Source organism: Ursus arctos, unplaced genomic scaffold, assembly GCF_023065955.2.
Source record: "Ursus arctos isolate Adak ecotype North America unplaced genomic scaffold, UrsArc2.0 scaffold_31, whole genome shotgun sequence".
NCBI lineage: Eukaryota > Metazoa > Chordata > Mammalia > Carnivora > Ursidae > Ursus > Ursus arctos.
Window position 1 is genome coordinate 27,267,089 of NW_026622997.1, and position 25,844 is coordinate 27,292,932.

The window sequence follows — 25,844 nt, forward strand, 5'->3', positions numbered from 1 at the left end:
CAGGAGGCAGGTCACAGACCCTGCCGGACAAACAATGGCTGGACTCTGCCCCGCAACAGTCAATAGGGGGTGAGCCAGCCTTTATTTCTGCTCCCCAAGGGGGCGGTCTGGGCTCGCTGGGGAGGAACTGGAGCCGAGAGGTGGCGTTGAAGGGGTCAGGCCCGGATCATGGGCCCCAAAGGGCAGGGCTGATGTAGTTTCTAGTTCCTTGACTGGCAGCTCAGTGGGGCCCTCCCTCTTGGACATTCCGGAAAGTGGTGTGGGTCAGGTGGGCGGGGCGAGCCACAAGTGCCAGAACACAGATTGCATAAAAGGCTGGAGCTTGTTGGGGGGGCAGGGGAAGAGAGTGCAACCAAGTCCAGGTCTGAAGGTTCAGCTTGAACACTGAGCCAAGCAGACAGGCAGCACAAGCTGGGATAAGCCATCTTGCCCCCAACCCCAGTTTCTCTCCTGCCTTCCATCGCCATGGGGAACAATCTCAGCCCCCAACTCTGCCTGATATCCTTGGTGCTGGGCCTCTTGTCTGGAGGTAAGAGAGGGTCACCATCCCCCTTCCTGCTATCCCCAACACCCCTCCTTGGCCTTGTGAGGCTGGGCTTCATCAGCCTTTCTCTTTAGGTGGGAGCACAACGTCATTGCTTGGGATCGGGCCCCAAGGCCCCTGCTCTCTGGAGGGAGTAGAGATCAAAGGTGGCTCCTTCAGGCTTCTCAAGGAGGGCCAGGCACTGGAGTACGTGTGTCCCTCTGGCTTCTATCCATACCCTGTGCAGGCACGCACCTGCAGATCCACGGGGTCCTGGAGCGCCCTGCAGACCCAAGACAAAAAGATTGTCAAGAAGGCAGAATGCAGAGGTTGGAGGGCAGTGAGGGTGGGCATGGGGCAACGGAGGGATGGAGCAGGTGGTGGCCAAGGGCCAGATAGGATGCTCTTTGAGTTCTGTTGAGGCCAAGCAGGTTAACGGGGAGATGAGCAGGAGCTGTCTAGGACCGAAGCAGGGAAGGAGGGAGGAGGAAGGGAGTGAATCTTCACTTAGCATTTGCCCTGAACCAGGCAGCCACTTCAGTGAAAACAACACTCAGAAATGGGGAGCAAGGAGAAGTGGGACTCATCATGGGTTGAGGGTAGCCGCTGTTTCTGTGGGACCAAAAAGGCACCGTTTCTCTGTGATGGTCGCTGAGTTCAGGAGGGATATGCTCAAGAGAAGCCCCTCCTTTTCAGTAACTTCTACTTGTGCCTCTTCCCAAAGCAATTCGTTGTCCAAGACCACAGGAGTTTGAGAATGGAGAATACTGGCCCCGGGCCCCCTACTACAATTTGAGTGATGAGATCTCTTTCCACTGCTATGGTGGCTACACTCTCCGGGGCTCCGCCAATCGCACCTGCCAAGCAACTGGTCGGTGGGATGGACAAACGGCCATCTGTGACGATGGAGGTGAGAGGCATCCCCTCCCCCGGTGATGGTATCCCCTCCTTGACCATGTTCCAGCCTAAGGAACAAGGACCACAACTCTTGTGCTCTACTGTGCCATCTGGGCCTTAGGTTTTGGCCCTTACCTCCATGTCTCATGCTTCTGCAGCGGGGTACTGCCCCAACCCGGGCATCCCCATTGGCACAAGGAAGGTGGGCAGCCAGTACCGCCTTGAAGACAGTGTCACCTACTACTGCAACCGGGGACTCACCCTGCGTGGCTCCCAGCAGCGGACATGCCAGGAAGGGGGCTCTTGGAGTGGAACAGAGCCTTCTTGCCAAGGTGACTCTTGACCCACGCCCTCAGGTTCAGATCCTGCCCTTTCATCCTCATGTCCCTATACCAGCGCACTGTCTCTTCCCCCTAATGCAACCCAGCTCCTTCCTCACTTCTAAACCTGCCCATAGAACTTCCTCACTACTGAGCCCTTCCTGCCCTGTAAACCCACCATCCCCTGTCTCTGGTCAATGTGTCTTTGACCCTCCCCCTGCTGCCCCCCCCCCCAACATTTGAACTGATTTCTGCCCTCTCCCAGATTCCTTTATGTATGACACCCCTGAAGAGGTAGCCGAAGCCTTCCTGTCTTCCCTGACAGAGACCATAGAAGGAGTCGATGCTGAGGATGGGCATAACCCAGGTTTGGAGGCAGAGAGGGGAGGGAGGCAGGGAATCGGGGGAGGATGAAGAGGCAGGAGAACCATGCATGCTGGAGCCTGAATGTCTCTGGTGGCACCCAGGGGAACAACAGAAGAGGAGGATTGTCCTGGACCCCTCGGGCTCCATGAACATCTATCTGGTGCTGGATGGATCAGACAGCATTGGGATCGGCAACTTCACAAGGGCCAAGAACTGTCTCAGAGACTTCATTGAGAAGGTGGAGCCTGTAAACTCACTGCCTTGCCAGGACTAATTCCCTGATGTTTCTAGGCCTCTGAGCCACAGGGTCCCAGAAAACCTCTGGTCCTATTCTGTCCTTCCCTTTTACTTGAAGCAGTTTCTTGACCTCTAACCCAATCATCCAGGTGAACCTCAGGGTGACCAGTCAGCCCTTGAGTTTCTGATTATAATTTTCCCTGTCCCAGAAAAGCTGCTGACCTCTCCCAACCATAGTATTCTTTCAATGCCATGACCCTTTGCTCCCCTAACCCACAGGTGGCAAGTTATGGGGTGAAGCCAAAATATGGTCTAGTGACATATGCCACAATCCCCAAAGTTTGGGTCAAAGTGAGAGATGGTAACAGCAGCAATGCAGACTGGGTCACAAGGATACTCGACCAAATCAGCTATGAAGGTCAGAGGTCAGGGAAGGGACTGGTTGGGGGGGGTTACTTTGGAGTTAGAGAGGTCAAAAGATGCAGGGTTGTTGTGGGAAGAGGGGTGGTTGAGACCACGTGGGAAGGCAAAGCAGACCACTTTGCAGTCTGTGGTCGGACAGCAGGCTCATTATTGGGGAATATGGGTCACTGGGGACCTGTTGAGGGCTGAGAAGGTTCTTTGTAGCCAAAGGGAAGTCAGTTTTGACAACTCAAAAAGCTGAAAGATGTGGGATTTCAGTTGTTGATAGGCCCCTAGTGTTCGTAGACGACTTAGAAGACGAGGCAAGGTGATCTCTTCCCTTCCCACAGATCACAAATTGAAGGCGGGGACTAACACCAAGAAGGCCCTCCAGGAAGTATACAACATGATGAGCTGGCCAGGGAATGCCCTCCTTGAAGGCTGGAACCGCACCCGCCACGTTATCATCCTCATGACTGATGGTCAGAAGGGACCCTTCTGCCCCACATGCCCGATCCTTTCGTATCAGTGTGTGGCTATTTGGTCCACATGTAACGCTAGACTCATGGTTGGGGCCTGGAGTGCTGCTCAGGGCCCCAACCATGTTGATCTTTCCTGTGACCCTTTACAAGGAGGAACCCTTCTTAAGCCTCTTTGTGATCTGTCTCTTCCGTCCCCTCAACCTGTCATGTGTCGCTACTTCCAGCCAGTCTATCTTCCTTGACCCTCTTCTTTACTTGCCTCCCACCTTCATGGTCCATCTCTTCTACAGGCTTGCACAACATGGGTGGAGACCCAGTCTCTGTCATTCATGAGATCCGGGACTTCCTGTACATTGGGAGGGATCGCAAAAACCCACGGGAGGATTATCTGGGTGAGTTTTATTGCCTAGGATCCAGTACCTTACTTTCTCAGCTCCTGTATCCAGGGCCTGGACACTCACCCTCCCTTTTTCTCCCTCAGATGTCTATGTGTTTGGCGTTGGGCCTCTGGTGAACCAGGAGAACATCAATGCTTTGGCTTCCAAGAAGGATAAAGAACAACATGTATTCAGAGTCAAGGACATGGAAAACCTGGAAGATGTTTTCATCCAAATGCTTGGTAGGAAGATATCAGGAGGTTGTAAAGAGGTCAGGAAACCCCCCAGGTCCCCCAAGATCACTTATACTGCCTCTCCTCCTGAAGCCTTGGCAGTCTGGAAGGACTTTCTCACTGTTTCTTTTCTGTCACATTCTTGTTTCCTGGCACTATCCGCTTCCTGATCTTAGAATCACTGAGGTCTGACATCAGGGAGCTTTCTCAAGTCCCTCGTTTTATACATGGGGAAAGTGAGGCCCAGAGCAGCCTAGGGACAGCAAGCTAGCTAGGGTCGGGCCTGAAAGCAGCCAGGTCTCCTGTCTCTTAGTTCCAAGCTCTTTTCACTCTACCACCAGTTTCTTGCCCACAATGCAAGGAAACAAATGTCCCTGTCCCTCCTCTCCTTATGGGCCTCTGCTCCCCAGAAACGTGTAGATGCCCCTCCCCCAAAGGCTGCTGCCGTCTGGAAATGAAGTGTCTCACCTTTCAGCACATTGTCCTTATTAGATGAAACCCGGACGCTGGGGCTCTGTGGAATGGTTTGGGAGCACAAGAGAGGCACTGATTACCACAAGCAACCATGGCAGGCCAAGATCTCCGTCACTGTAAGCACAGTGTCCTGGTGGCAGGGACTCATGGGAGGTGGAATCAGGGTGGAATGGGGGTAGGGGAAGGGCCAAATGTTCCTATTGGATTGTGGGGTTTGTGGAAGTTGAGCTTTCCCCTCTGCCATTCTGTTCCCAGCGCCCTCTGAAGGGACATGAGAGCTGTATGGGGACCGTGGTATCTGAGTACTTCGTGCTGACGGCAGCACACTGTTTCACAGTGGATGATCAGGAACACTCGATCAAGGTCAGCGTGGGTAAGGAAGCAGCAAATCAATCCCGAGCTTCAGCCGTGCAGGAGCCCACGCTCCCCGTCCTCACAGCAGCTCCCTCCCTGGCACGCTGGGCCACTTGGGGGTGGGGCAGAGTTGGAGTTAGGCGGGACATGGGGCCAGAGGCAGGACGCTGCCCACAGAGAAGTGGGATGCCCTGACATACCCATTCTCCTCCTACCTCAGGAGGGAAGAAGCAGGAATTGGAGATACAGCAAATCCTTTTTCACCCCGACTACAACATCAATGGGAAAAAAACAGAAGGCATTCATGAATTTTATGACTATGACGTGGCCCTTATCAGGCTCAAGAAGAGGCTGACGTATGACCAGACTGTCAGGTGAGCCCTCTGGAACCCTGAGGAGAAAAGTTTGGGCAAGGGGGTGCTGCAGGCCTGGGGCAGGCCCAATGTGCTGTCCCTGAGTTTCCCCATCTCTCCTTAACAGGCCTATTTGTCTCCCCTGCACCCAAGGAACAAATCAAGCTTTGAGGCTTCCACTGTCAACCACTTGCCAGCAACAGAGTAAGATATTCAGGGAGAGTAGCACAAGGGAGCAGTACCAAGCGACAAGCGGGGCATGACGGGGTGCTGCAGGAGCAGATGATGGCCAGCCTGGTCCCTAGCTCACAGGAAAGGGCTGAAGGACATTTGCTGAGTGATAAAGGCAATGGGGAGCTGGTGGGGGGGAGGGAGAGAGCTAAAATGACCCAGCCTGTCCTTTTGTCCAGTGCAAGAGCTGCTCCCTGCAAAGGATGTCAAAGCTTTGTTTGTGTCAGAGTTATCCAAAGATGGCAAGAAGATGCTGGTTCGGAAGGAGGTCTATATCAAGAATGGGGACAAGGTGAGGAATATGGGATTCTAAGCAGGTCCTCTAGGCCCCAGTTCTTCCTGAGCATGCTCTATTCATCACCCCTTTCTCCTCCTCACCCACAGAAAGCCAGCTGTGAGAGAGATGCTCGATATGCTGCAGGCTATGACAAAGTCAAAGACACCTCTGAAGTGGTCACCCCCAGGTTCCTTTGCACTGGAGGGGTGAGTCCCTATGCTGACCCCAACACTTGCAAAGGTAAGAGAAGGCTCTTTGGTCGTGCTGCATGTTCCTGAAGCCCAAGAACCACTCTCCCTATAGCTTTTCCTCCCCTGTAGGTGATTCTGGTGGTCCCCTGATTATTCACAAGAGGAGTCGCTTCATTCAAGTGAGTTTCCCCTCTCCTATCTGTGGGGAGATGCCAAGTGGTCAGCATGGGCCCTAAAGCAGGAAAGCTCCATGGGTGTGGCTGGAAAGAGGAGGGCAGAGCTGGCCTCCTTACAACTGTTCCTTGAAATGGCCAGCTAAGGCCCTGCGTTTGGCCTGTGTGCTAGAGAGACCAGAACTGAGCTGGGTCTCCAGTCTAATTCTTCTAGGTCAACTCAGATGCAACTGGGAAGACCTGAGCTCCTGGAATCAGGAAGGAATTCTACCAAATGATCCGTGGCATCCCTTGCCCTCTCCAGGTTGGCGTGATCAGCTGGGGTGTCGTGGATGTTTGCAAAGACCAGAAGCGGTGGCAGCAGGTGCCTGCGCATGCCCGAGACTTTCACATCAACCTCTTCCAAGTGCTGCCCTGGCTCAAGGAGAAACTCAAAGATGAGGATTTGGACTTTCTGTAAGGGGTTTCCTGTTGGAAAGGGGTATGAGATCAAATTAAAACAGCTGCGACAACACCTGTGTTCAAGATCCTTTTGGGGGAAGGGAGAGGAACGTGCACTGGCCATGTGTTACAACTGAGTTAAAATCTAACAGCCGTTTTTAAAGGCTCAACCCAATCCCAAGTGCTGAAAAACCAGAGGCTGAGGGAGATGTGTGAGCGTCCACCTCAGCGTTTTACTGAGACCAGTGCTGGCACAGATGAGGCACACGGAACCCAGCTCCACTCCCTAGAAGCCGTCCACAAGGTTTTCCTTGTAGACATCATCGCTGTAGACAATCTGGGTCCTCTTGTCCCGGTGGCAACCCTTAGGGCTGTTCTGGACAGCTGGGGAAGGAGGAAAGAATTGGTTAAGGTCTGAAGCACTGCATCTGAGCACTGCTGAGGTTAGAGACTCGAGTCTGACCGGCTCCCTCTTGGCCTCCGGCCCTTGGAAGCCCAATTTCAATGCTGCCCTCTGGTGGCCAGGATGGCCTGGCTCCCTTTAGCCACCTTGGGAGCTACCAACCCATCCCTGTGGTGAGGAGCGTATGCTGTTAGTGTGGCCCAGGCAGATACCTTAACGGACATTTGGTGCTCAGAACCATCCCAGATGTTATTGTTGAGACAACTGAATGATGTTAACCCATTAAAAATCTCCATAGGCCTTTGTTGACATGCTAGTCATTTCTTGTTCCATCGTCTGGAGGGCCACTCTTGCTCTGAACACCCCTTTCTGCCTACTCCTTTGCCAGGAAAACCAACAAGTATAGTGGGCTCTTTGCACTAAACTAAGAAATGCTACTGGCCCCAGTGGGAGAACCATTCTGGCTGAGGCTTTGACCCAAAGCATTCTTCCTCCAGCCTCAAGCTGTTCCCTCTCCTTTTTTCCTCCCTACACCAACATGTCCCTCTCCTCACCCCATCTCCCAGGATTCCATCCCTGCCTTTCTGTGGCTAGAGTGACTCACCCCAAACCAGCCTCCATTCTCTTGGATCTTTGCACCCTGACACTGTTGATCACTCCCCTGCTTCCAAAGCTTGTGTCCTTTGGCTTTAATGGCTGCTCCCTGAATATTCCCCAAGCCCAGGCCTGGGTAATTCTTTTCCCCAAATTCAGTCTCCCCTGAGGATACTACCATTTTGCAGCCACTCTGTGATACAGAGTGTTTTCATTCCTCACTTCACTCCCAAGTAAGTTCCAGATCTCTAATTTCAAATGCTTATTTGATAAAAACCAACTACACTTCATCTCAAAATGAACAAAGCCATGTGAGATGCTCATCTTCTTCACCACCTCTCTTTCTTCTACTTTCTTCCCTGTTCCAGTTACTGCTTTGGGAGTTGCTGTCTCAATCCTTTTCTCTCCGTCTTCTCCTACCTCTAACTAACAGAAGGACTGACAATTCTCATTCCCATTCCCATGGCCTCCACACAGATCCAGGCCACACAGGCCTCTATCACCTCTATAGGATCCTGGGACATGTAGGGGAACAAACAGAAGGGGTGAGCTGTAGGGAACTAGATGAAGGAGGAAGAATCTGTTCTTACCGAGGGAGCCCCAGACAGACTTGCCAGTGGCAGCATCCAGCATGGGCTGTTTGCGGGCAATGCTGACTTTGAGCTGTACGGACTCCACCTGGGTCCCATTGAGCTGGGGCAGAAGAGAGGAGGAGGCAAAGGATGGGGAGAAACATTGCAGACAAAGCAAAGGAGGAATTCCAACAGTTGCCACCCTAGAAATAGACTGAGTGAGGATCTGAGAATACAACGTTTCTCGTGTGACTAGGAAGAGACTTTCTCTTCAATAGGAAATGATCTCCTCCTGGCTCCCAGTATTTTAAAGAGAAAACATGAGGATAGCAGGAGGAATGGGAAGAACAGATCTGGGAAGTCCCAACCTCAGCAACGGCCTGATCTGCTGACTCCATCTTTTCATAGGTGACGAAGGCACAGCTGGGATGAGAGAAAACAGGGTCAGTAGAGGGCCTATGGCCTCTGTGGACCCAACCAAACCCAGTGCTCAGAAGCTGCTGGAGATAGGCTGGTGTTCTCCCTCAAACCCAGGACTTATCATCTTGCTCCACTGTCATCCTTACTTTCTGGGTGGGTCCATGGAGAGGTCAATGATGTTTCCGAACGGAGAGAAGGCCCCACGGAGGAGGGTGGGCGTCATGTCCTCTCCATACACATAGAGAGTATTCCCCTTCCGAGGGGCCCTGCGTTCAGGGAACGAATCCGACCCTGTGGGATCAGGAGTCATAGTCACAAGATGCAACCCACCTCAGCCTCTGCTTTAAGAGGCCACTTTAGTAGGACCCACCTAAACCCTTTCACTTTTCCCACCAGCCCAGAACACTCACTGCGGAAAGGGCCCTCTCGTTCTCGATCGCGGTCCCTGTCCCGATCGCGGTCCCTTTCCCGATCGCGGTCCCTGTCCCGATCGCGGTCCCTGTCCCGATCACGGTCTCGATCCCGTTCCCGATCTCGGTCTCGATCCCGTTCCCGATCTCTGTCTCTTTCCCGGTTCCGCTCACGACTGTGATCCCGGCTGCGGCTTCGGGGAGGGGACGTTGAGGAGCGGGCACCACCACGTTCTTCATAGCCCCAGTCAAAGCTTCGAGGGGGACCATCACCAGCCCCTGGGCCCTCTGCCTCTTCCCCATCTGGCCCCAGTTCCCGAAGCCGATCACTGGAAGACACAAAACTGGGGAGAGGCAGACAGTGAGGATCAAAGGGGGCCTCTACCTCAACTTCCCAGACCCTGTGGACACTTAACAACCCCTCTGCAGCCCCAGCTCCTTCCACTCCAGCCCTAAGCCTCCCAAGGATCCAGGAAATTAACCCTCCCCCACTCCACCAGTTGGAACCCAGTCCTCTCTCTAGCTCTCTAACCTCTCATACAGAGATTTCCTCTGGGGACGTCTGGACGACTGCAAAAGAAACCAAGGAGAGTTAAGATAAGTCCTAGTTGCTGGCATGTGGCTCCAAATATGTGGGACTCTCATCTTCCTCATTCCCCCGGCCCCCAGGGACAGAGAGCTGGGAACCATACCTCCTGCAGATCGTCATCAGCAGATACGCTCCTTTGGAACGGCTGGAAAGTGGGAACTGGCCCCTTCTCAGGGTCCTGGGAAGGTCGTAGAGATCTACTTCAATGTGAGAGCAGGACGCACCCTACCCATGTGACAGAAGGGGTTCCTCTTCCCTCATCCTCTTCTTGGTTTCCTCTGGCCTCTTTTTTCTCCTTTAATTCCTTTGTGCATTTCTTATTTGATTATGTATTTTTCATAAATGACCTAACATACACTTAGAGTATTCAGCTTATCTGGATGTTTCTTGAACCCACTGACATCTTCAACCTGTTCAACTCCTCAGAATGACAAAACCCAGAAGCTCGAATATGTGCTACATTAGAGCCACAGAATGTGTAAAATGGAGAGCTGAGAAGTCAGCCAGTGTCTTCACTTTACACATAAGAAATCTGAAGTTCAGACCTGTATGCCAACTTGCCCATGACTGAATAGACATTATTTTCCCCCTAAATTTTACCTCCATTCCAACTTGGAAAGATGCCCTCTGAAGTCCCCCGAACAATGTTTCTGCTTGTGCTCACCTTTAACTTCCCCTCTAGGGTTCGAGAACGTTTGAAGCCCGAGTTCTTGGTCTCGGCTTTGATGGCACTGATGGCTCCTGACTTCACCAGCTGCTTTGCCTGCTCTGTTGCTGTGGCTGTGTCCACCACAGGCTGCTCTGACAGTGCTGGAGTGGTGAGGGAAGGAGGCATTGTTTTGGCCAAGCTGTGGGAGCTGCCAGCCCCATGGTGCCCACTTCCAGTCTATCCCCATTTCCCCTGTCACTCACAGCGTTTCACACCGCCTTGGCTGGCTGTGCTGCTACTACTTTGCTTCTTCAGAGCCAGCAATGCCTTTTTCTGGGAATGAGAGTGAGAAGAGAGGGATTGGTGAGGGCCAGTCCCTGGCCAGGTCCGCTCCCAAGGTCCCTGGGCACCTCGCTCCAGGGGACACCTTTCTCAGAAAACAATGCAAATGGTGTCCCTGGAGTGGTACGCTGAGGCAGCCCTGCCTCTCACACATGGTCCACGGGATCATCTACGATACCAGCAATACTTAATCTAGCCAAACCACGGTATCCAAAAGCTTTCCAGAGTCTCAGGTTTTTGAAGTTGAAGACAAGGAATTCAACCATGAACCAGAGCCCCAAGATATAAGCTGCAAGTAAATATAAGCCTACGTGCCTTTCTCAGGGGCTTCATCCGTCCATCCCCTGTATGTTTAACAAGCGCACACCATTATTTTGTAACAGAGGGATGCAAAAGTATGAGACACAGTTCCTCCCCTTGAGAAGCTTACAGCCTGAGAAACAAGATGATTAGAGATAATTATCAGGAATGATTATAAGAGGTGCATTGTAGCTGAAACCAAGTAAGATTATCTGATGCCAAATGGCTATTAAACTGGTCCCTGGGTAGAATCTACACCAAACAGATAGAAAGAAAAAGGCATTTTAGACAAAGAAAACAGGATGGCAAAAATGCAGAAATAAGAAGGCTTTGGGAATGCATGTTTTGGGACTAGTTAATAGTTCAATTTGACTAGAAAGGGATGCCAAAGTAAGGGTTGTATAGACAATGGGAAACCACTTACGGGTTTTGAGAAAAAGAGAGACAGAGTTTTGTGTTTTCAATAGTTCATTTTAATAAGACTGAAGGAAGTCTGTCCAAAAGAACACTGAGAAACTTCTTGAGAAACCATTACAACAGTCTACATAAGCATCAGCAAAAACTCAATCTATGAAATATACGGGAAAAAATAAACAGAAGAAATTACTTCAAAGGAAGAATCAAAAACACTTGGCAAATGTTTGGCTATGCAAAAAGTGGAGAAGTCAGAGATGAGATTTTGATTCCAAACACCTAGGAGAACTGACTGTGGTCACTCCTACTTGGAAGAGCAAGAAAACGAACTAAATTAGGATAGATAGGAAGATGGCAGCTGCAACACTGGGTACCTGAGGGCTAGCAGTAATAGACTGGATAGAGCTGAAAAAACAAACTTGGAGACTACCACCACTTTGGTGGTACTAAAAGCCACGGAAAAGGAAGACAACTCCATGGCAGAATGCACAGAAGAGAAGATACACACCATGGCTTGGGAAAAGCCCAACTATGAGGCTACGCTGAGAGGAGATAGATCTCCAGGTATGTGCTAGAAGAACCCCCCATCCCCTCACACTCACCCCAGGTGTTCTCAAGAGTGTAGAGTCTGTGAAAGGTTGGGCCACGCCCCCACACACTCCCTCACCTTTTTCTTGAGTTTGTTGAATTTCTTCTGCAGAGCCTCCTCCTCCTCGCTCAGTCCGGGGGGTATCACCAACATGGTGGCTCCTGGTTCAGGGGCAGGGCCCAAGACATCTTTCTCCACTGTCACCGCCCAGGGTTCACACGCCGTCCACACTGCACCCAACCGCACCCCTCCAGGCCTACCTACTACTCCTGTCTTTTTGCCTCTCCCTACCCCCTGCTTAAACCAGGCTGCCGTCCAAGCCCCCGCTCGTCGGGACCAACCAGCATTCCCTCTTCTCTCCAGCAATCACGGCCACCAGCGCTTTGAGGAACCAAGTGGCCCAGGAAGGGGGAAGCACCCCTTCCGTCGCAAAGACGATGGCATCAGACACCCCCTACCCCCGCTGGGGGTATAGCAACCGCGGGGTCCAAACGGCAAAGGAGGCAGTGGAACCCGCGCAGCGCTCTCAGAGCAACGAAAAGGGGAAGAAGAGAAGGAGCTCGGAAAAAAGGGGCGAAGGGTGAGAAGGAGAAGACCTTACCTGAGGGGGCGGTAACCGGGGGTCCCACGGTCTCGGGCGGCGCCCGCGCGGGCAGCGGTGAGCGGGCTCAGAGCGATGACGTAGCGAGGGGCGGAGAACGCGGTAACCAAGGCGGCCTGAGGCGAGACACTTCCGCCCGGCCGTCCCCCCCACCCCGGCTCAGGTCAGCCTCTCCGTAGTGCTCATCTCCGTCCCCGGCGGGGGTGTGTGACGGAAGTCGCCTCCACTTCCGCCCGCTCCGGGGCGGGGCTCACTCCGCCGCTTCTCGCTGCACTTCCGGTCTGCCCGGTCGCTGCCGTGGCTCCAAGATGATGGAGACCGAGCGACTCGGTGAGGGGGAGGGGGTGGAACGAAGGAGTAGTCAGGGGGTGACCCTTGACCTCTGACCTCTGACCTTTCCTCTGTAGTGCTACCTCCTCCAGACCCCCTGGATCTGCCCCTTCGGCCGGTGGAGCTGGGATGCACTGGGCGCTGGGAGCTGCTGAATGTGCCTGGGGCTCCAGAGAGCACCGTGAGTGACTTTTGACCTTAACATTGAGCTTCAGACCTCCTCCACCCTCCTTACTGTTGGACCCTAGCATAACTTCATTCTTCTGTCTCTGGACTCCTGTCATCTGGGCCTGCCTTGTGCTGGACAGACCCCAGCCCAGTGGACCCGCTGTGGGTCAGAGCTCATGTGAAGACAGAGCAGGGAGTGCTGGGGATACCTGAGCTCTGAGAATTACTCTTTCCAATGTGTCTTTTCTCTTTGGATTCACCTTCTGCCTCCAAGCACCAAGGCACTTGTTGATGGCTAGCCTTTGAGGCCCTGACTCATCCTTAGTTCTGGGCCCCCTTTTCCTAAAACTAGTGATTCTCTAATTCAAGTGTACCTTGTAATTAGTGGTGGGGATTTTTAAAAATGCAAATTCCTAAGCCCAATCCCAGAGATTGTGAAGTTATTGTATTTTATGTTGCATTGTAATGTGTTAGTAATCGTTGCTGCATGTAAATCAGTAGCAGGTAGTTTTCCCTGGAAAACAGGACAATCTTTGGAAAATAGTGCTTCTGCCTGGCTGTCTTAGTCGGTCTGGAATATCTACCGTTTCTGATTTGAACACAAATTCCATCACTTTCGTTTTTGTCTGTGTCTTAGGCTCTTTTCTTACCTAATGCCTCTCATCTTGTCCTTTTCCAGCTTCCCCACGGCCTCCCTCCCTGTGCCCCAGATCTGCGGCAGGAAGCAGAACACTTGTTTTTGTCATCTCCAGCCTGGTTGCCTCTGCATGGTGTGGAACACTCTGCCCGGTGAGGGGTCTGGACTAGGGAGATAGGCCCCTGAAGGGAACTGGGACAAGAGAGAAAGAACACCTGAAAATTATTTTCCTTTTCTGCAGAAAATGGCAGAGGAAAATGGATCCCTGGTCTCTCCTGGCCACACAGGGGGCCCCAGTGCCCTCCGACCTTCAGGCCCAAAGACACCCAACCACAGGCCAGATTCTGGGCTACAAAGAGGTAAGAGGTCAGAGGCCACAAGAAGCAGAGTTGGGAAAGGGTCAGAGGCAGGCTCAGCCTCACTGGGGCTGTGGTCTTTTGCCTCAGGTCCTGCTAGAGAATACAAACCTGTCGGCCACCACCTCCTTGTCTCTTCGCCGGCCCCCAGGGCCCATCTCCCAGTCCCTGTGGGGGAATCCAACACAGTACCCTTTCTGGCCAGGTGACTTTTGTGGAAATGGAATGGTAGGAGAGGGTGCCCTCAGTCTTCAGGGAAGGGAAGGGTTCCCCACCTATCCCATAACCCCCACACCCCATGATTCCCTATTTGTCCACCCTCTCCCCAGGTGGAATGGATGAGCCCACCATAACAGATCTGAGTACTCGGGAGGAGGCTGAGGAGGAGATAGACTTTGAGCAAGGTGAGATGGTGCCGGGAGGGACCCTTGGGAGTATGGCTGTGAGTCTGGGCCCTGACGAAGAGGGACCCAAGCCTATCACTGGGCTGCTGCTAGCCCTTCTGTGCCTTTGAGACAGTTAGGAAAAGGCATCCTTGTTGTAACAGTCTTTATTGTCACCTGTGGGAAAGTTGTCACAAGTACCGCATTTGCAATGTCTATGCCGTGAATGGGATCCTGTAGGTTTGAATAACGTGTGACTTGTGTGACACTGTGTAGTAGTGCTGATTCTATCTGTCCTTGTCCTTCAGATCTTCTTACTGTTCCACCTGGCTTCAAGAAAGGTGTGGACTTTGCACCAAAGGGTGAGTTTTAGCTTTGAGGTGGGGCGTAGAAGTTGTGCCCTTCTCCTGTAGAACAAAGATGGATGTGACCAGGTTTCCCTTTTTCCCTTGCTCCTCAGATCACCCAGCTCCAGCTCCCGGCTTGCTCAGCCTCAGCCGTTTGCTGGAACCTCTGGATTTGGGTGGGGGAGATGAGGATGAGAGTGAGGCAGTGCGACAGCCAGGAATTCCCAGAGGGGACACTGTTTCCGCCTCCCCCTGCAGTGCTTCCCTGGCCCGAGCAAGCAGCTTGGAGGACCTAGTGTTGAAGGTTGGCGGTTCTGGGCAGTTGAAGCAGGGAAGAAGGTTCCTTATTAGGGCACTAGGGGTGGGGTGGGTTGGCTGGCTTGGTTGGGTCTAAGAGGAAGATTGGAGCATCTTTTGGGAAGGGTGGTAATGGAGAGCTCTCTGACTGTTATCTTTATCACCCCTACCCACGGCTTTTGCAGGAAGCATCCACAGCTGTATCTCCTCCAGAGCCCCCCAAACCCCTGCCTCAGGAGCAGTGGGCGATTCCTGTGGATGTCACCTCCCCTGTTGGTGATTTCTACCGCCTCATTCCCCAGCCGGCCTTCCAGGTAGGGTGGCCCAGTCCTCACATGCTCCCCAGCTCCTTCCCATTGTTCCCTTCATCTCCTCTCCCCACCTAGGCCAGATGCCTTCCAGGTCATTCTTGGACCTCAGTGCTGGCCTTGCCTGGCTCTGGCATGCCACAGGCACCTTGTATGCCCCAGGAGCTGGAGGCAGGAGGGCCCCTTTCCCTTCTCTAGCTGCCATCTATTTCTCTCTCCCACAGTGGGCATTTGAGCCGGATGTGTTCCAGAAGCAGGCCATCCTGCATTTGGAGCGGCATGACTCTGTTTTTGTTGCGGCTCACACATCTGCAGGGAAGACGGTTGTGGCTGAATACGCCATTGCTCTTGCCCAGAAACACATGACGCGGTACAGGTCCCCTCCCCAGCCTCCCCTTTCACCAGCTGGTCCTGGGTTCTCCTGCACCCTTTCTGGTCGTCATCTCTTCCCCACCTCTCCCTCATTCTTCCGATGAGAGGTTTGGGGAGAAACCGAGATGGGGCCTGGAGCGAAGCAGGAAGGTGTGATGGGGAGAGCAGTTAGAAGATTCGCATTAGCTTCAGAAGGGGTCGGGCTACAGAATTTCTGTGGGGTCATGTCATGAAGGAGAATGTGAGGGCAGTCTGGGGGAAGAAGGGGGCACCTGAGCTGTGGCATGCCTCTGGGAGGGCTCAGGGTGGAAGAGGTGGTGCCTCCTAGGAGGCTGTGGGGGGACTGACCGGCTGACCTCGTGCCCTCTTCCCAGCACCATTTACACGTCGCCCATCAAGGCCCTCAGCAACCAGAAGTTCCGAGACTTTCGAAACACATTCGGGGATGTGGGATTGCTCACTGGGGATGTACAGCTGCACCCAGAGGCCTCCTGTCTCATTATGACAACAGAGATCCTTCGGTGAGAGATAGGCACTCAACACGGGTGTATTTGTGGTCAGGAAGGTGAGGCTGCGCTGGACAGCATGTTGACTGAGAACAGGGTGGAGTCAGGAGCCACTGGGGAGTCAGCCTTTGGCCTCTTCTCCCCAGCTCCATGCTCTACAGTGGCTCAGATGTCATCCGGGACCTGGAGTGGGTCATCTTTGATGAAGTTCACTACATCAATGATGCTGAGGTAGGAGGCATGGAGGCCCCAGACTCCAGTAGTTCTTTCCTGTGGGCCTAGATCACATACCCTTGGAGACCTTACTGCCTTCTTTGCCCCCACGTGGAACCCTTTGCGCTTCTGTAGGGGCAGAAGGGCAGCCCCCTCTGCGCTGCCAGTGACCGATCTTCTCTCTCTGTGTGTCCAGCGTGGGGTTGTGTGGGAGGAAGTGCTCATCATGCTGCCTGACCACGTGTCCATCATCCTTCTGAGTGCTACTGTCCCCAACGCCCTCGAGTTCGCCGACTGGATCGGGTGAGATGCGTGCCCTGGGATGCTTGGGGGGATGGGACTGTGGCGCTCCTACCGCAGTGAGGAGAGTGGTTAGGTCTTGAGGGTGGAGAGGAGGGAGGAGTGGGTTGGGGCATATGTCTGATTCGAGTGGCTGCAGGACCCCACTTGGGTCCAGACCATTTTGTGCATTGGGAGATGGGACAATGGGACAGCCTTCCAGTCTGGCTCCCAGAAAAGACTGGTCACCCAGCAGGGGAATGTGGTGGGGATATGCGTCCCTTCCTGCACTCTTGCCCCTGACCTGCTGTCTTCCCCCTCAGGCGACTGAAACGTCGCCAGATCTATGTGATCAGCACCGTTGCACGCCCCGTTCCCCTGGAGCATTATCTCTTCACGGGGAACAGCCCCAAGACCCAGGGGGAGCTCTTTCTGTTGCTGGACTCCCGAGGCGCCTTCCACACAAAGGGGTAAGCTGGAGATAGGGCAGAGTCAGCACTGGGTCCACTGGGTGTGACTGTGATCACCGACCCTCCCCGTGCACCAGGTACTATGCAGCTGTGGAGGCCAAGAAGGAGCGGATGAGCAAACACGCCCAGACCTTTGGGGCCAAACAGCCCACGCATCAGGGGGGGCCTGCACAGGTGAGAACTGGCGGGCTTTGTACCTGCTAACACCTGTTTCAACTCTGTCCATTCTTCCCGCGTTCTCCAAGGATTTGGACTTGAGCTTTGAACGCTGTCCAACTTGACATGGCTTCACCTCCCTTCACTTTGGCCCTGACTGGTTCAGGGACTCAACCTTTGCCCCTTTCTGCCCCCTTCCCCAGGACCGCGGTGTGTACCTATCCCTCCTGGCCTCCCTCCGCACCCGTGCGCAGCTGCCCGTGGTGGTGTTCACTTTCTCCCGGGGTCGCTGTGATGAGCAAGCCTCGGGCCTCACCTCCCTTGATCTCACCACAAGTTCAGAAAAGAGTGAGATTCACCTCTTCCTGCAGCGCTGCCTTGCTCGCCTCCGTGGCTCTGACCGCCAGCTGCCCCAGGTGTGGATGGGGTCTTGGAGACTGGTGGGGAGAGGATTCTTCACCACCTTATTCCTGATCACGGGCCTTGGCTCCCTGCAGGTCCTGCACATGTCCGAGCTTCTGCACCGTGGCCTGGGAGTGCACCACAGTGGCATCCTGCCTATTCTTAAAGAGATCGTGGAGATGCTCTTCAGTAGAGGCCTGGTTAAGGTACATGCACTGGTAGAAGGGGGACTCCTCAGAGCACTTGCTGCTCCCTTCAGGGCTGCCCAGAGTGTGGAGGGGCAGGGCTTTAGGCAGGACAGCGCAATGGTTAAGAACTTGGCCCTGGGTCCAGATTACCTGTGTGTGAATCCCAGTTCCACTATTTCCTCGCTGTGTGACCTCAGGCAAATTCCTTAACCTTCCTGAACTTTAGCTTTCTCCTCTTAAAATGGGGATGTACAAGATAGGTAGGCAGTATTCAGAAGAGAAATTGAAAAAGTTAGGAAGTGTCTGAAAAGTTATTAGTCATCAGAAAAATGCAAATAAAATACTCAACAAGAAATGACTTTATAGTTATGAGACTGGTAACGTTTAGGAAACTGGCTAATGCCAGGTGTTGCCAAAAACATTGGAGACTATAGGATTATAGGAATGCTCATATTGTCAGTCTGGAGCGCACCCTGGCATTCTTGAGGCAAAAATATGTATAATATACCCTTTGATCCTAAATTCTGTTTCTGGGTATATAGTGCAAAGAAGTTCCCACCTGGTCTATGAGTGAAAATGTCCACTGTAATCCTGTGGTAGGGTGCCGTAGCACCAGGGTGCCCTCGCTGGAAAAGTGGGTTGGTAACTGTCCGGGATGCGCGCCACAGTGCTCTGCAGCAGCGGGTAACAGTGGATCGGGTATAACCACAGAAACGGGGATGGGTGTTGAAAACACTTTGGCGGAAAAGAAAACGTGAGATGTATGATTGCTTTTATTTTGTTATTTTTATTTGAGTGTAGTTGACACAATGTTTCATTAGTTTCAGGTGTGCAACATAGTAATTCATTTTCTGATTATATAACAAACATACATTTACATGGTATGCTGTGCTTACAAGTGTAACTACTGTCTGTCACTATGTATCCTTATTGTAATATCATTGACTATATTCCTTATACCGTGCCTTTTATGCCTGTGACTTCTTCATTCCATGACTGGAAGCCTGTACCTCCCACTCCCCTTCACCCATTTTGTCCATCTCCTCACTCCCTTCCCTCTGGCAGCCATCTGTTCTCTGTATTTATAAGTCTGATTCTGCTTGTTGTTTGGTTCTTTATTCATTTGTTTTGTTTTTTAGATTCCACATGAGTGAAATCATATGGTATTTGTCCTCAGTCTGACTTATTTCACTCGGCATACCTACTACACTGTAGGTCCACCCGTGTTGTCATGGATGGCAAGATCTTGTACTTTGTTATGGTTATGTAATATTCCCATACCTACACCACATCTTCTTTATCTATTCACGTACTGATAGACCCTTGGGTTGCGTTCATATCTTGGCTATTGTAAGTAGTGCTGCAATAAACATAGGGGTTTTTGTTTTTTAGAGAGTTGTGGGGGAGGGGCAGAGGGAGAGAGAGAATCTTAAGCAGGATCCATGCCCAGCACAGAGTCCAACACAGGGCTTGATCGCACAACCCTGAGATCATGACCGGAGCCAAAACTGAGTCGTACGCTTAAGCAACTGAGCCATGGGTATAATTGCCTTTAATGTGAATTGTAAATTCATGCACTCAAAACAAAATCTAAACTGTAAGAATATATTCACACAAAAAGATACTCTAAATACACTGGGATGATTGATGGTGAGGGGGATGGGAGTGAGATAAAGGGGTTACAGAAAAGAAGTAGAGGGGCGCCTGGGTGGCTCAGTTGGTTAAGCGTTTGTCTTCGGCTCAGGTCATGATCCCAGGGTCCTGGGATCGAGCCCCGCATTGGGCTCCCTACTCAGCAGGGAGTCTGCTTCTCCCTCTCCCTCTGCCTGCCACACCCCCTGCTTGTGTGCTCGCTCTGTCAAGTAAATAAATAAAATCTTTAAAAAAAAAGAGAGAGAGACACAGTAGATAGTTGAATAGATAAAATAAGGGGAAAAAATACAGTGCTTCCACTATAGATTTGCCCCGAGAGTTAAATGATATCCTGCAAGTTAACCATCTGGGACCATGCCTGGTGCTTACTTAGCCTCGGCTACAAAGTAAGGTACACTTGGCCAGGGCTGGGTGTCTTTGCTGAACCTCTCTTCCCCCATCCCAGGTCTTGTTTGCCACAGAGACCTTTGCCATGGGTGTAAATATGCCTGCCCGAACGGTGGTGTTTGACTCCATGCGGAAGCACGATGGCTCCACCTTCCGGGATCTGCTCCCTGGAGAGTACGTGCAGATGGCAGGCCGGGCAGGCCGGAGGGGCCTGGACCCCACAGGCACCGTCATCCTGCTCTGCAAGGGCCGTGTGCCTGAGATGGCAGACCTGCACCGTATGATGATGGTGAGCCAGGGTGGTAGGACGCTGAGCTGGGAGGGCCCCAGCTCTGAGGAGCTGCTGGATTCTCTCTTCCACCCCTCTTCCCTTCTCCTTTCTTTCCACAGTTGACCCTTGAACAGTGCAGGGTTAGGGGCGCTGACCTCCCGCACAGATAGCCACGTATAACTTTTGACTCCTGAAAAACTTAACAGCCAATAGCCTGTACTGTTGGCCCAAAACCTTACTGATAACAGACAATTAACAGCTCATATGTATGTTGTATGTGTTATATGTTGTATTCTTGCAATAAAGCTGGTAATAAAAAGTGTTACGAAGAAAACTATAAGAAAGAGAAAATACTTACAGGACTATACAGTACTTATTAAAAAAAATCCACGCGTAAGTGAACCCACGAAGTTCAAACCCATGGTGTTCAAGGGTCAACTGTATGTTTTTCTTTTGCCTGGGAGAAACCAGGGTCAGAGGGAGCAAATCTGAGGATTAGACTGAATGTCATCTCCAGTCTTTTGTCACTGTGAAGACAGAGCTAGGTGGAACCTCTGAGGGTCTCTTTAGTTTTGTTCCCTTATTCTGCAGAGGAGGCCAGTAAGCAGTTTGTCTAGGGTCCCGTGGTTGCAGAGCGGGGATGAGATCTGCTGGGAGTGGAGCCGGTCCCCAGGGGGCTGCCTGGGGGGCAGCCGGTCCCCCCTGAGTCTCACCGGCTTCTCTGACCCGGCCCAGGGGAAGCCGTCACAGCTGCAGTCCCAGTTCCGACTCACGTACACCATGATCCTGAACCTGCTGCGGGTGGACGCCCTCAGGGTGGAGGACATGATGAAGAGGAGCTTCTCCGAGTTTCCATCCCGCAAGGACAGCAAGGTGAAGAGGTTGGGATGACCAGTATACTGGGCAGGCTGTTGGGACGAGGGAAGCCAGGCTGGGAAGGGGCAGACATCTAGAGACCAGGGGATGCAGGTGGGGAGGGTGGCACACTGGGCCTGGGGACTGTCCTTTCACACCTCCCCCCACTCCTGCCCAGGCCCATGAACAGGCTCTAGCTGAACTGACCAAGAGACTGGGGGCCTTGGAGGAACCTGACACAACTGGCCAACTGGTTGACCTGCCTGAGTATTACAGCTGGGGGGAGGAACTGACAGAGACCCGGAGCCTGATCCAGGTGAGTGAGTGTTGGGGGGGTGATGGAGGAATGGGGGAAGAGAATGTGACATTCTTGGTGCTCCTGAACCTAGTCCCAGCCTAGTCTCTGTGTCCCTGTGATGCTTCCTTCACTCTCCCCTTTGTGCGTGTCCCCACTCTCCAGCGACGCATCATGGAGTCTGTGAATGGGCTCAAGTCTCTCTCAGCAGGAAGGGTAGTGGTTGTGAAGAATCAGGAGTATCACAACACACTGGGTGTGATCTTGCAGGTGAGGGCAATGGAAACTTGGACCCCGGAGGGAGGGAGTTGGGGGGAGCCCTATCTCCGTCTTCCCCACTTGGCTGGGGGCAGTTGTAGTCACAATGGTGTACTCCTATGCCCCCTTGCTCTCCTTTCCTGTTGCCACCACTTTGTGCCTACTTCCTTGTCTCCTCCTGAAGACTGCTGTGACTTGGTTACCAGTCCATATTGGTGGGTTCTGTAGTTGCTCTGTGATCTCTGCCTGAGGGTGGGGATCTGCTCTCTATCTTTGATGTCCGCTCCTCACATTGCCCTGGCCTGGCCTCTGTACCTACCCTAGGTCTCCTCGAACTCCACAAGCAGGATATTTACAACCCTGGTCTTGTGTGATAAGCCTACGTCTGAGGACCCACAGGAGAGGGCACCAGCCACCCCAGATGTGCCCTACCCCGATGATCTTGTGGGATTCAAACTGTTCCTGCCTGAAGGTGAACATGGGCAGATGTCCGGGTTCCTGACAGCAGTGTGGGCAGGATGCCTGGGTCCACAGTAATGTTTGTCTCTGCTCTCCCCTTTTCACAGGGCCCTGTGACCACACAGTGGCCAAGCTCCAGCCAGGAGATGTGGCCGCCATCACCACCAAGGTGCTCCGGGTGAATGGGGAGAAGATCTTAGAGGACTTCAGCAAGAGGCAGCAACCAAAATTCAAGTCAGAGATGCTGGGGGGAACCTTTCTTCTGGGGAGGGACCATGTAACGGGGTGTGGGGAGATGTGGTTGTGGTGTCAGGGACTTCTGTGGAAGAAAAGACTCTGCCCTAGGTTTCAAGACTTTGCTCCTTCCTCAGGAAGGATCCTCCCATTGCAGCCGTGACCACTGCTGTGCAGGAACTTCTGCGTTTGGCTCAGGCCCACCCAGCGGGTCCCCCTACCCTTGACCCTGTCAATGACCTGCAGCTCAAGGATGTGTCAGTGGTGGAGGGGGGGCTCCGGGCCCGGAAGCTGGAGGAGCTGATCTGGGGGGCTCAGTGTGTGCACAGCCCCCGTTTCTCTGCCCAGGTAGGGTCCTGGATGCCAGTTCCCAAGCTGAGAGGTGCAGGGGGAGGGTTTCCCTTCTCGTCCCCTGTAGACCCGCCAGCCCCGTCTTTGCCCTTGTCCTTGGTGCCCTCCTGCCTCGGGGCATGGGGAAGGCTAACGTGCTTCTGCTGGTGGCTCTCTGCAGTACCTGAAGCTGCAGGAGCGAATGCAGATACAGAAGGAGATGGAGCGACTACGCTTCCTGCTGTCAGATCAGTCACTGCTGCTGCTTCCGGAGTATCACCAGCGAGTAGAGGTGGGAGGGGCAGTGGGGGGGCGGGGGGGTTAGTGAGGGAGAAGATAGCAGGCTCCCAACACCTACCGTCTTTCTTCAGGTGCTCCGAACCCTGGGTTATGTAGATGAAGCGGGCACTGTGAAGCTGGCGGGGCGGGTGGCTTGTGCCATGAGCAGCCATGAACTACTCCTCACTGAGCTCATGTTTGACAACGCTCTGAGTGCCCTGCGGCCAGAGGAGATTGCGGCCCTGCTCTCCGGCCTGGTCTGCCAGAGCCCTGGGGACCCTGGAGAGCAGCTCCCAAGCACTCTCAAACAGGTATGGGACACCCACCCCACTTCCCCCCCTTGGCTGTGGCATTCCCAATCCCCATCCCCAGGTGTTCTCCAAATGACCCCCTCCAGCCCTGTTAAGTGCCCCTAAAAGCTGGAATGCCTACTTCCTTGACCAGGGCCTCCCCACTCCTGGAGAAGGAAGGCAGTGTCTGAGCTTCTCCTTTCCCATCTGCAGGGAGTGGAACGTGTCCGGGCTGTGGCCAAGCGGATTGGTGAGGTCCAGGTGGCCTGTGGCCTGAACCAGACAGTGGAGGAATTTGTGGGGGAGCTGAATTTTGGGCTCGTCGAGGTTGTGTACGAGTGGGCCCGGGGCATGGTGAGTTATTGGGGTTTTGTGGATGGCTGGTTGGGGAGAGATTGCCCCGTCTACCACATTCAGTCCCCACCCTGCTTCCCCCACAGCCCTTCTCCGAGCTGGCGGGGCTGTCGGGGACCCCTGAGGGCCTGGTGGTCCGCTGCATCCAGCGCCTGGCCGAGATGTGTCGCTCACTGAGGGGGGCAGCTCGTCTCGTAGGCGAGCCTGTGCTAGGTGCCAAGATGGAGACGGCGGCTACCCTGCTACGGAGGGACATCGTCTTTGCTGCCAGCCTGTACACTCAGTGAATGCCCTCTGTGTCAAAATGCAGTCGTAAAACAGCAAGCCACCTGTGTGTATTTGCGGTGTTGGGCAGGGATGACTCAGGCAACAGACACAGCAAGAACCACCACCTAGAAATGTTTTTATCTGTGCACATGGAGACAGGACCAGCCCCTTCGAAGTCTCAGTCTTTGGGGGAAGGCGTCTTGGGGGCTGATGGGAGGTCCCGGGTCACGGCTTCCACGTACCACATGGGCAGGAAAGCATAGGGTGCGTCTCGATGTTTAGACACTGTGACTGGGCTGCCAGGCTCCCAGGAGAAGAGATGGACAAGCCTACGGGGCACATGGAGTCACAAGTTGAGGGCTGGAGGAGTGCTCCGGGGACCCAGAGGGCAGGCGCAGAGCTGAATGCCTCACCTGGGGTCATCCTGGACAACTGTGTTCTGGGCAAAGCTAAGAAAGGCGGCACAGAAGTTCATGCACACGGAGGGGTTCCAGCCATCGCGGTCATTCTGGAGGGGGCCGAGGAAGAGGCAGAAGACGGGCAGTGAGGGTGCGGGGGGGGCGGGGAGAGGCGGGCTGCAGCCTTGAACCCTGGACCTGTGGTCCTGGTGTGGGGATGCAGGTGGGAGCTGCGACACTGCTGCCTTACCCTGACATACTCGAACATCTCCATGGTAGGAAAGGTCTTGAGGGAACAGACGAAACCCTCTGGGTTACGGAAGCCAGCAACGACGTTTGGGACCCCCAAAAGGAATGACTGAGCCCACCATTTGAGGAGCTTATGTCTGTCAGGAAAGGCAAGGGGTCAGTAGGACCCTTCCTCCACCCTCCAGCTTCTTCCCCCAGGTGCCTTTTCCAGCTGTCTGTTCTAGGCTCTCACCCTACCCAACCCCATCCTGAACCTGTAGAAGCTCCTCCAGTGGCCAGGCCTATGCATCTCCTTGGAGGTCTTGAGCTCCACATAGCAGGCGGGGGGCTGTGTGGATGCGGCCCGGGGGTCTGTGCAGTCTACCTCCCCTGAGAAGAGCAGACGGTGGCTTCCCAGGCGGCTGCGTAGCACAGAGCAGAAGGCCACATTGGTGTTAACCTCCCCAGAGGGGTCCGGGGAGCTTCCAGGTTTGTCTGCACAAGGAGAGAAGCGGCAACAAAGGTGGGGGCTTTCAATCTCCGGGGAAGGGGGAGGAGGCTACAGAGCAGGGGCACCTCTCACCTGCACACATGTACTGCTCAAACTTGTACCCCATGTACATAAGCTCCCGGAGGAGGGGTGGCCGGGCAAGCCTCTGGGCCCGAGCTGCTGGTGTCTCTACCTCACTCAGGTACAGTGTCCCCTGGAAGCGGGAGGCTGCCAGCTGCCAGCCCTCCTGCTGCTCATACGGTGTCGTCAGCAATTTTGTCAGGTGCCCCCGCCACGTCACTATGGCCCCTGCCAGCCAGCCTGGACCCCTGAGGGGGAGGAGTTAGAAGCATTAGCAAAGAAGAGCCTAGGTTCCTTCTAAAGGCTGAACTCACTCCAGCTTTGGGTCTCCGAACTTTAGAGGGTAGATGCAGATCTCTAGCTCTACCTGTGTGCTATACTTTGCTCACCCCTCCAGCTTGCCTCGGTGGTCCAGGAGCCAGCGCAGCAGGTGGTCCAGCCGCTCTTGGACCTCCTCATCCCTGGGCTGGTATCGATCAGGGTATCCGTCTCTGAGGTCAAAGTTGGGGCCTTGGTCATTGGTAGGGGGTGGGCTGTAGTAGCGCAAGGCTTGAGCATCTCCGTGGTACTGGCGTTGTGCATCCAGGGAGAAGCAGCCCAGTTCGGAAGGGCGCCTATAGAAAGGAAAGGGCCCAGAGTAGAGGGCAGGGTCTGTGGGCAGCGAGGATGCTGGGCTGGGGAGTTTGTTCCGAGGATCAGCTCCGTCTACCCTCTCCGCTCTTCTTTTGTTCTCTCTGCGATCCATGAGGTCCTGAGAACTGGGGGTTGGGAAGTTATCCTTTCACAGAGGAGGCCTGGAAAAGGGGGACTCTGGGTCAGGACGGTCAGGCTCTGGCCCTGAAACAGAACCAAGGCCAGGTGCACGTCCCACTTTTCCCCCTGACCTATACCCCAGCCTCCAGATGCTCCAAACGCAGTGAGCTGAGGAAGGCTGTCCCCGCTCAGAGCAAGGATCTGATTACCTCAAAGCCCGCCAACCTCGACTTCCACCTCCGCGGAGCTAAGCTTCACGGCAGGTGCGTCCAGAAGTCGGGGTGGCACGCGCAGGTGGTTTTCCGCCTTCCAAGACGCAATCAGCCAGCGACCGGG

At 53.8% G+C, this 25,844-nt stretch overlaps 4 protein-coding genes across 6 annotated transcripts; 2 read left to right on the forward strand and 2 right to left on the reverse strand.

Moving 5' to 3' along the window:
• The first annotated feature begins 20 nt into the window (after positions 1-20).
• Positions 21-6,404, forward strand: CFB (complement factor B). The gene is made up of 18 exons (XM_026482544.4): positions 21-529; positions 619-852; positions 1,248-1,433; positions 1,579-1,752; positions 2,006-2,107; positions 2,208-2,344; positions 2,623-2,761; positions 3,096-3,227; positions 3,518-3,619; positions 3,709-3,846; positions 4,330-4,427; positions 4,567-4,684; positions 4,886-5,039; positions 5,146-5,222; positions 5,429-5,541; positions 5,634-5,766; positions 5,847-5,896; positions 6,195-6,404. Exons 1-18 carry the CDS (start codon positions 466-468, stop codon positions 6,348-6,350), a joined length of 2,307 nt encoding a protein of 768 aa, XP_026338329.2. The 5' UTR covers positions 21-465; the 3' UTR covers positions 6,351-6,404.
• Positions 6,405-6,406: 2 nt separating this feature from the next.
• On the reverse strand, positions 6,407-12,370 carry NELFE (negative elongation factor complex member E). The gene is made up of 11 exons (XM_026482564.4): positions 12,215-12,370; positions 11,692-11,774; positions 10,232-10,301; positions 9,984-10,129; positions 9,423-9,497; positions 9,263-9,300; positions 8,731-9,074; positions 8,467-8,611; positions 8,269-8,323; positions 7,919-8,021; positions 6,407-6,715 (listed from the first exon to the last, which is right to left on the reverse strand). Exons 2-11 carry the CDS (start codon positions 11,764-11,766, stop codon positions 6,618-6,620), a joined length of 1,149 nt encoding a protein of 382 aa, XP_026338349.1. The 5' UTR covers positions 11,767-11,774; positions 12,215-12,370; the 3' UTR covers positions 6,407-6,617.
• A 68-nt stretch (positions 12,371-12,438) lies between these two features.
• On the forward strand, positions 12,439-23,615 carry SKIC2 (SKI2 subunit of superkiller complex). The gene is made up of 28 exons (XM_026482535.4): positions 12,439-12,544; positions 12,622-12,725; positions 13,392-13,501; positions 13,591-13,708; positions 13,796-13,910; positions 14,035-14,109; positions 14,397-14,450; positions 14,549-14,739; positions 14,918-15,046; positions 15,265-15,410; positions 15,787-15,933; positions 16,065-16,149; positions 16,328-16,434; positions 16,734-16,880; positions 16,958-17,054; positions 17,240-17,452; positions 17,534-17,644; positions 19,725-19,955; positions 20,673-20,810; positions 20,971-21,108; positions 21,253-21,357; positions 21,670-21,817; positions 21,912-22,038; positions 22,176-22,386; positions 22,550-22,660; positions 22,740-22,958; positions 23,151-23,291; positions 23,378-23,615. Exons 1-28 carry the CDS (start codon positions 12,523-12,525, stop codon positions 23,576-23,578), a joined length of 3,741 nt encoding a protein of 1,246 aa, XP_026338320.1. The 5' UTR covers positions 12,439-12,522; the 3' UTR covers positions 23,579-23,615.
• Positions 23,616-23,674: 59 nt separating this feature from the next.
• On the reverse strand, positions 23,675-25,837 carry DXO (decapping exoribonuclease). Of its 3 annotated transcripts, none has more exons than XM_026482558.4 (7): positions 25,718-25,837; positions 25,123-25,369; positions 24,768-25,003; positions 24,460-24,679; positions 24,207-24,342; positions 23,972-24,066; positions 23,675-23,887 (listed from the first exon to the last, which is right to left on the reverse strand). In XM_026482558.4, the coding sequence occupies exons 2-7, from the start codon at positions 25,335-25,337 to the stop codon at positions 23,737-23,739; spliced, it is 1,053 nt and encodes a 350-aa protein (XP_026338343.1). In that variant the 5' UTR covers positions 25,338-25,369; positions 25,718-25,837; the 3' UTR covers positions 23,675-23,736. The 3 variants fall into 3 exon arrangements, with proteins under 3 accessions (XP_026338343.1, XP_026338341.1, XP_026338342.1); XM_026482556.4 differs by having other exon boundaries at positions 25,145-25,549; XM_026482557.4 differs by having other exon boundaries at positions 25,123-25,549.
• Positions 25,838-25,844: the final 7 nt, after the last annotated feature.

Coding starts and splice junctions, on each gene's coding strand:
- CFB (XM_026482544.4), top strand. CDS start 466: ATGGGGAACAATCTCAGCCCCCAACTCTGCCTGATATCCTTGGTGCTG. Junction 1,753..2,005: donor AACAGAGCCTTCTTGCCAAG/GTGACTCTTGAC, acceptor GCCCTCTCCCAG/ATTCCTTTATGTATGACACC. Junction 3,620..3,708: donor CCCACGGGAGGATTATCTGG/GTGAGTTTTATT, acceptor TTTCTCCCTCAG/ATGTCTATGTGTTTGGCGTT.
- NELFE (XM_026482564.4), bottom strand. CDS start 11,766: ATGTTGGTGATACCCCCCGGACTGAGCGAGGAGGAGGAGGCTCTGCAG. Junction 10,130..10,231: donor CCAAGGCGGTGTGAAACGCT/GTGAGTGACAGG, acceptor TCACCACTCCAG/CACTGTCAGAGCAGCCTGTG. Junction 8,022..8,268: donor CAGATCAGGCCGTTGCTGAG/GTTGGGACTTCC, acceptor CTTCTGCCCCAG/CTCAATGGGACCCAGGTGGA.
- SKIC2 (XM_026482535.4), top strand. CDS start 12,523: ATGATGGAGACCGAGCGACTCG. Junction 15,411..15,786: donor GCCCAGAAACACATGACGCG/GTACAGGTCCCC, acceptor CCCTCTTCCCAG/CACCATTTACACGTCGCCCA. Junction 19,956..20,672: donor ACCTGCACCGTATGATGATG/GTGAGCCAGGGT, acceptor GACCCGGCCCAG/GGGAAGCCGTCACAGCTGCA.
- DXO (XM_026482556.4), bottom strand. CDS start 25,500: ATGGATCGCAGAGAGAACAAAAGAAGAGCGGAGAGGGTAGACGGAGCT. Junction 24,067..24,206: donor AGATGTTCGAGTATGTCAGG/GTAAGGCAGCAG, acceptor GGCCCCCTCCAG/AATGACCGCGATGGCTGGAA. Junction 23,888..23,971: donor GTTGTCCAGGATGACCCCAG/GTGAGGCATTCA, acceptor TGTGCCCCGTAG/GCTTGTCCATCTCTTCTCCT.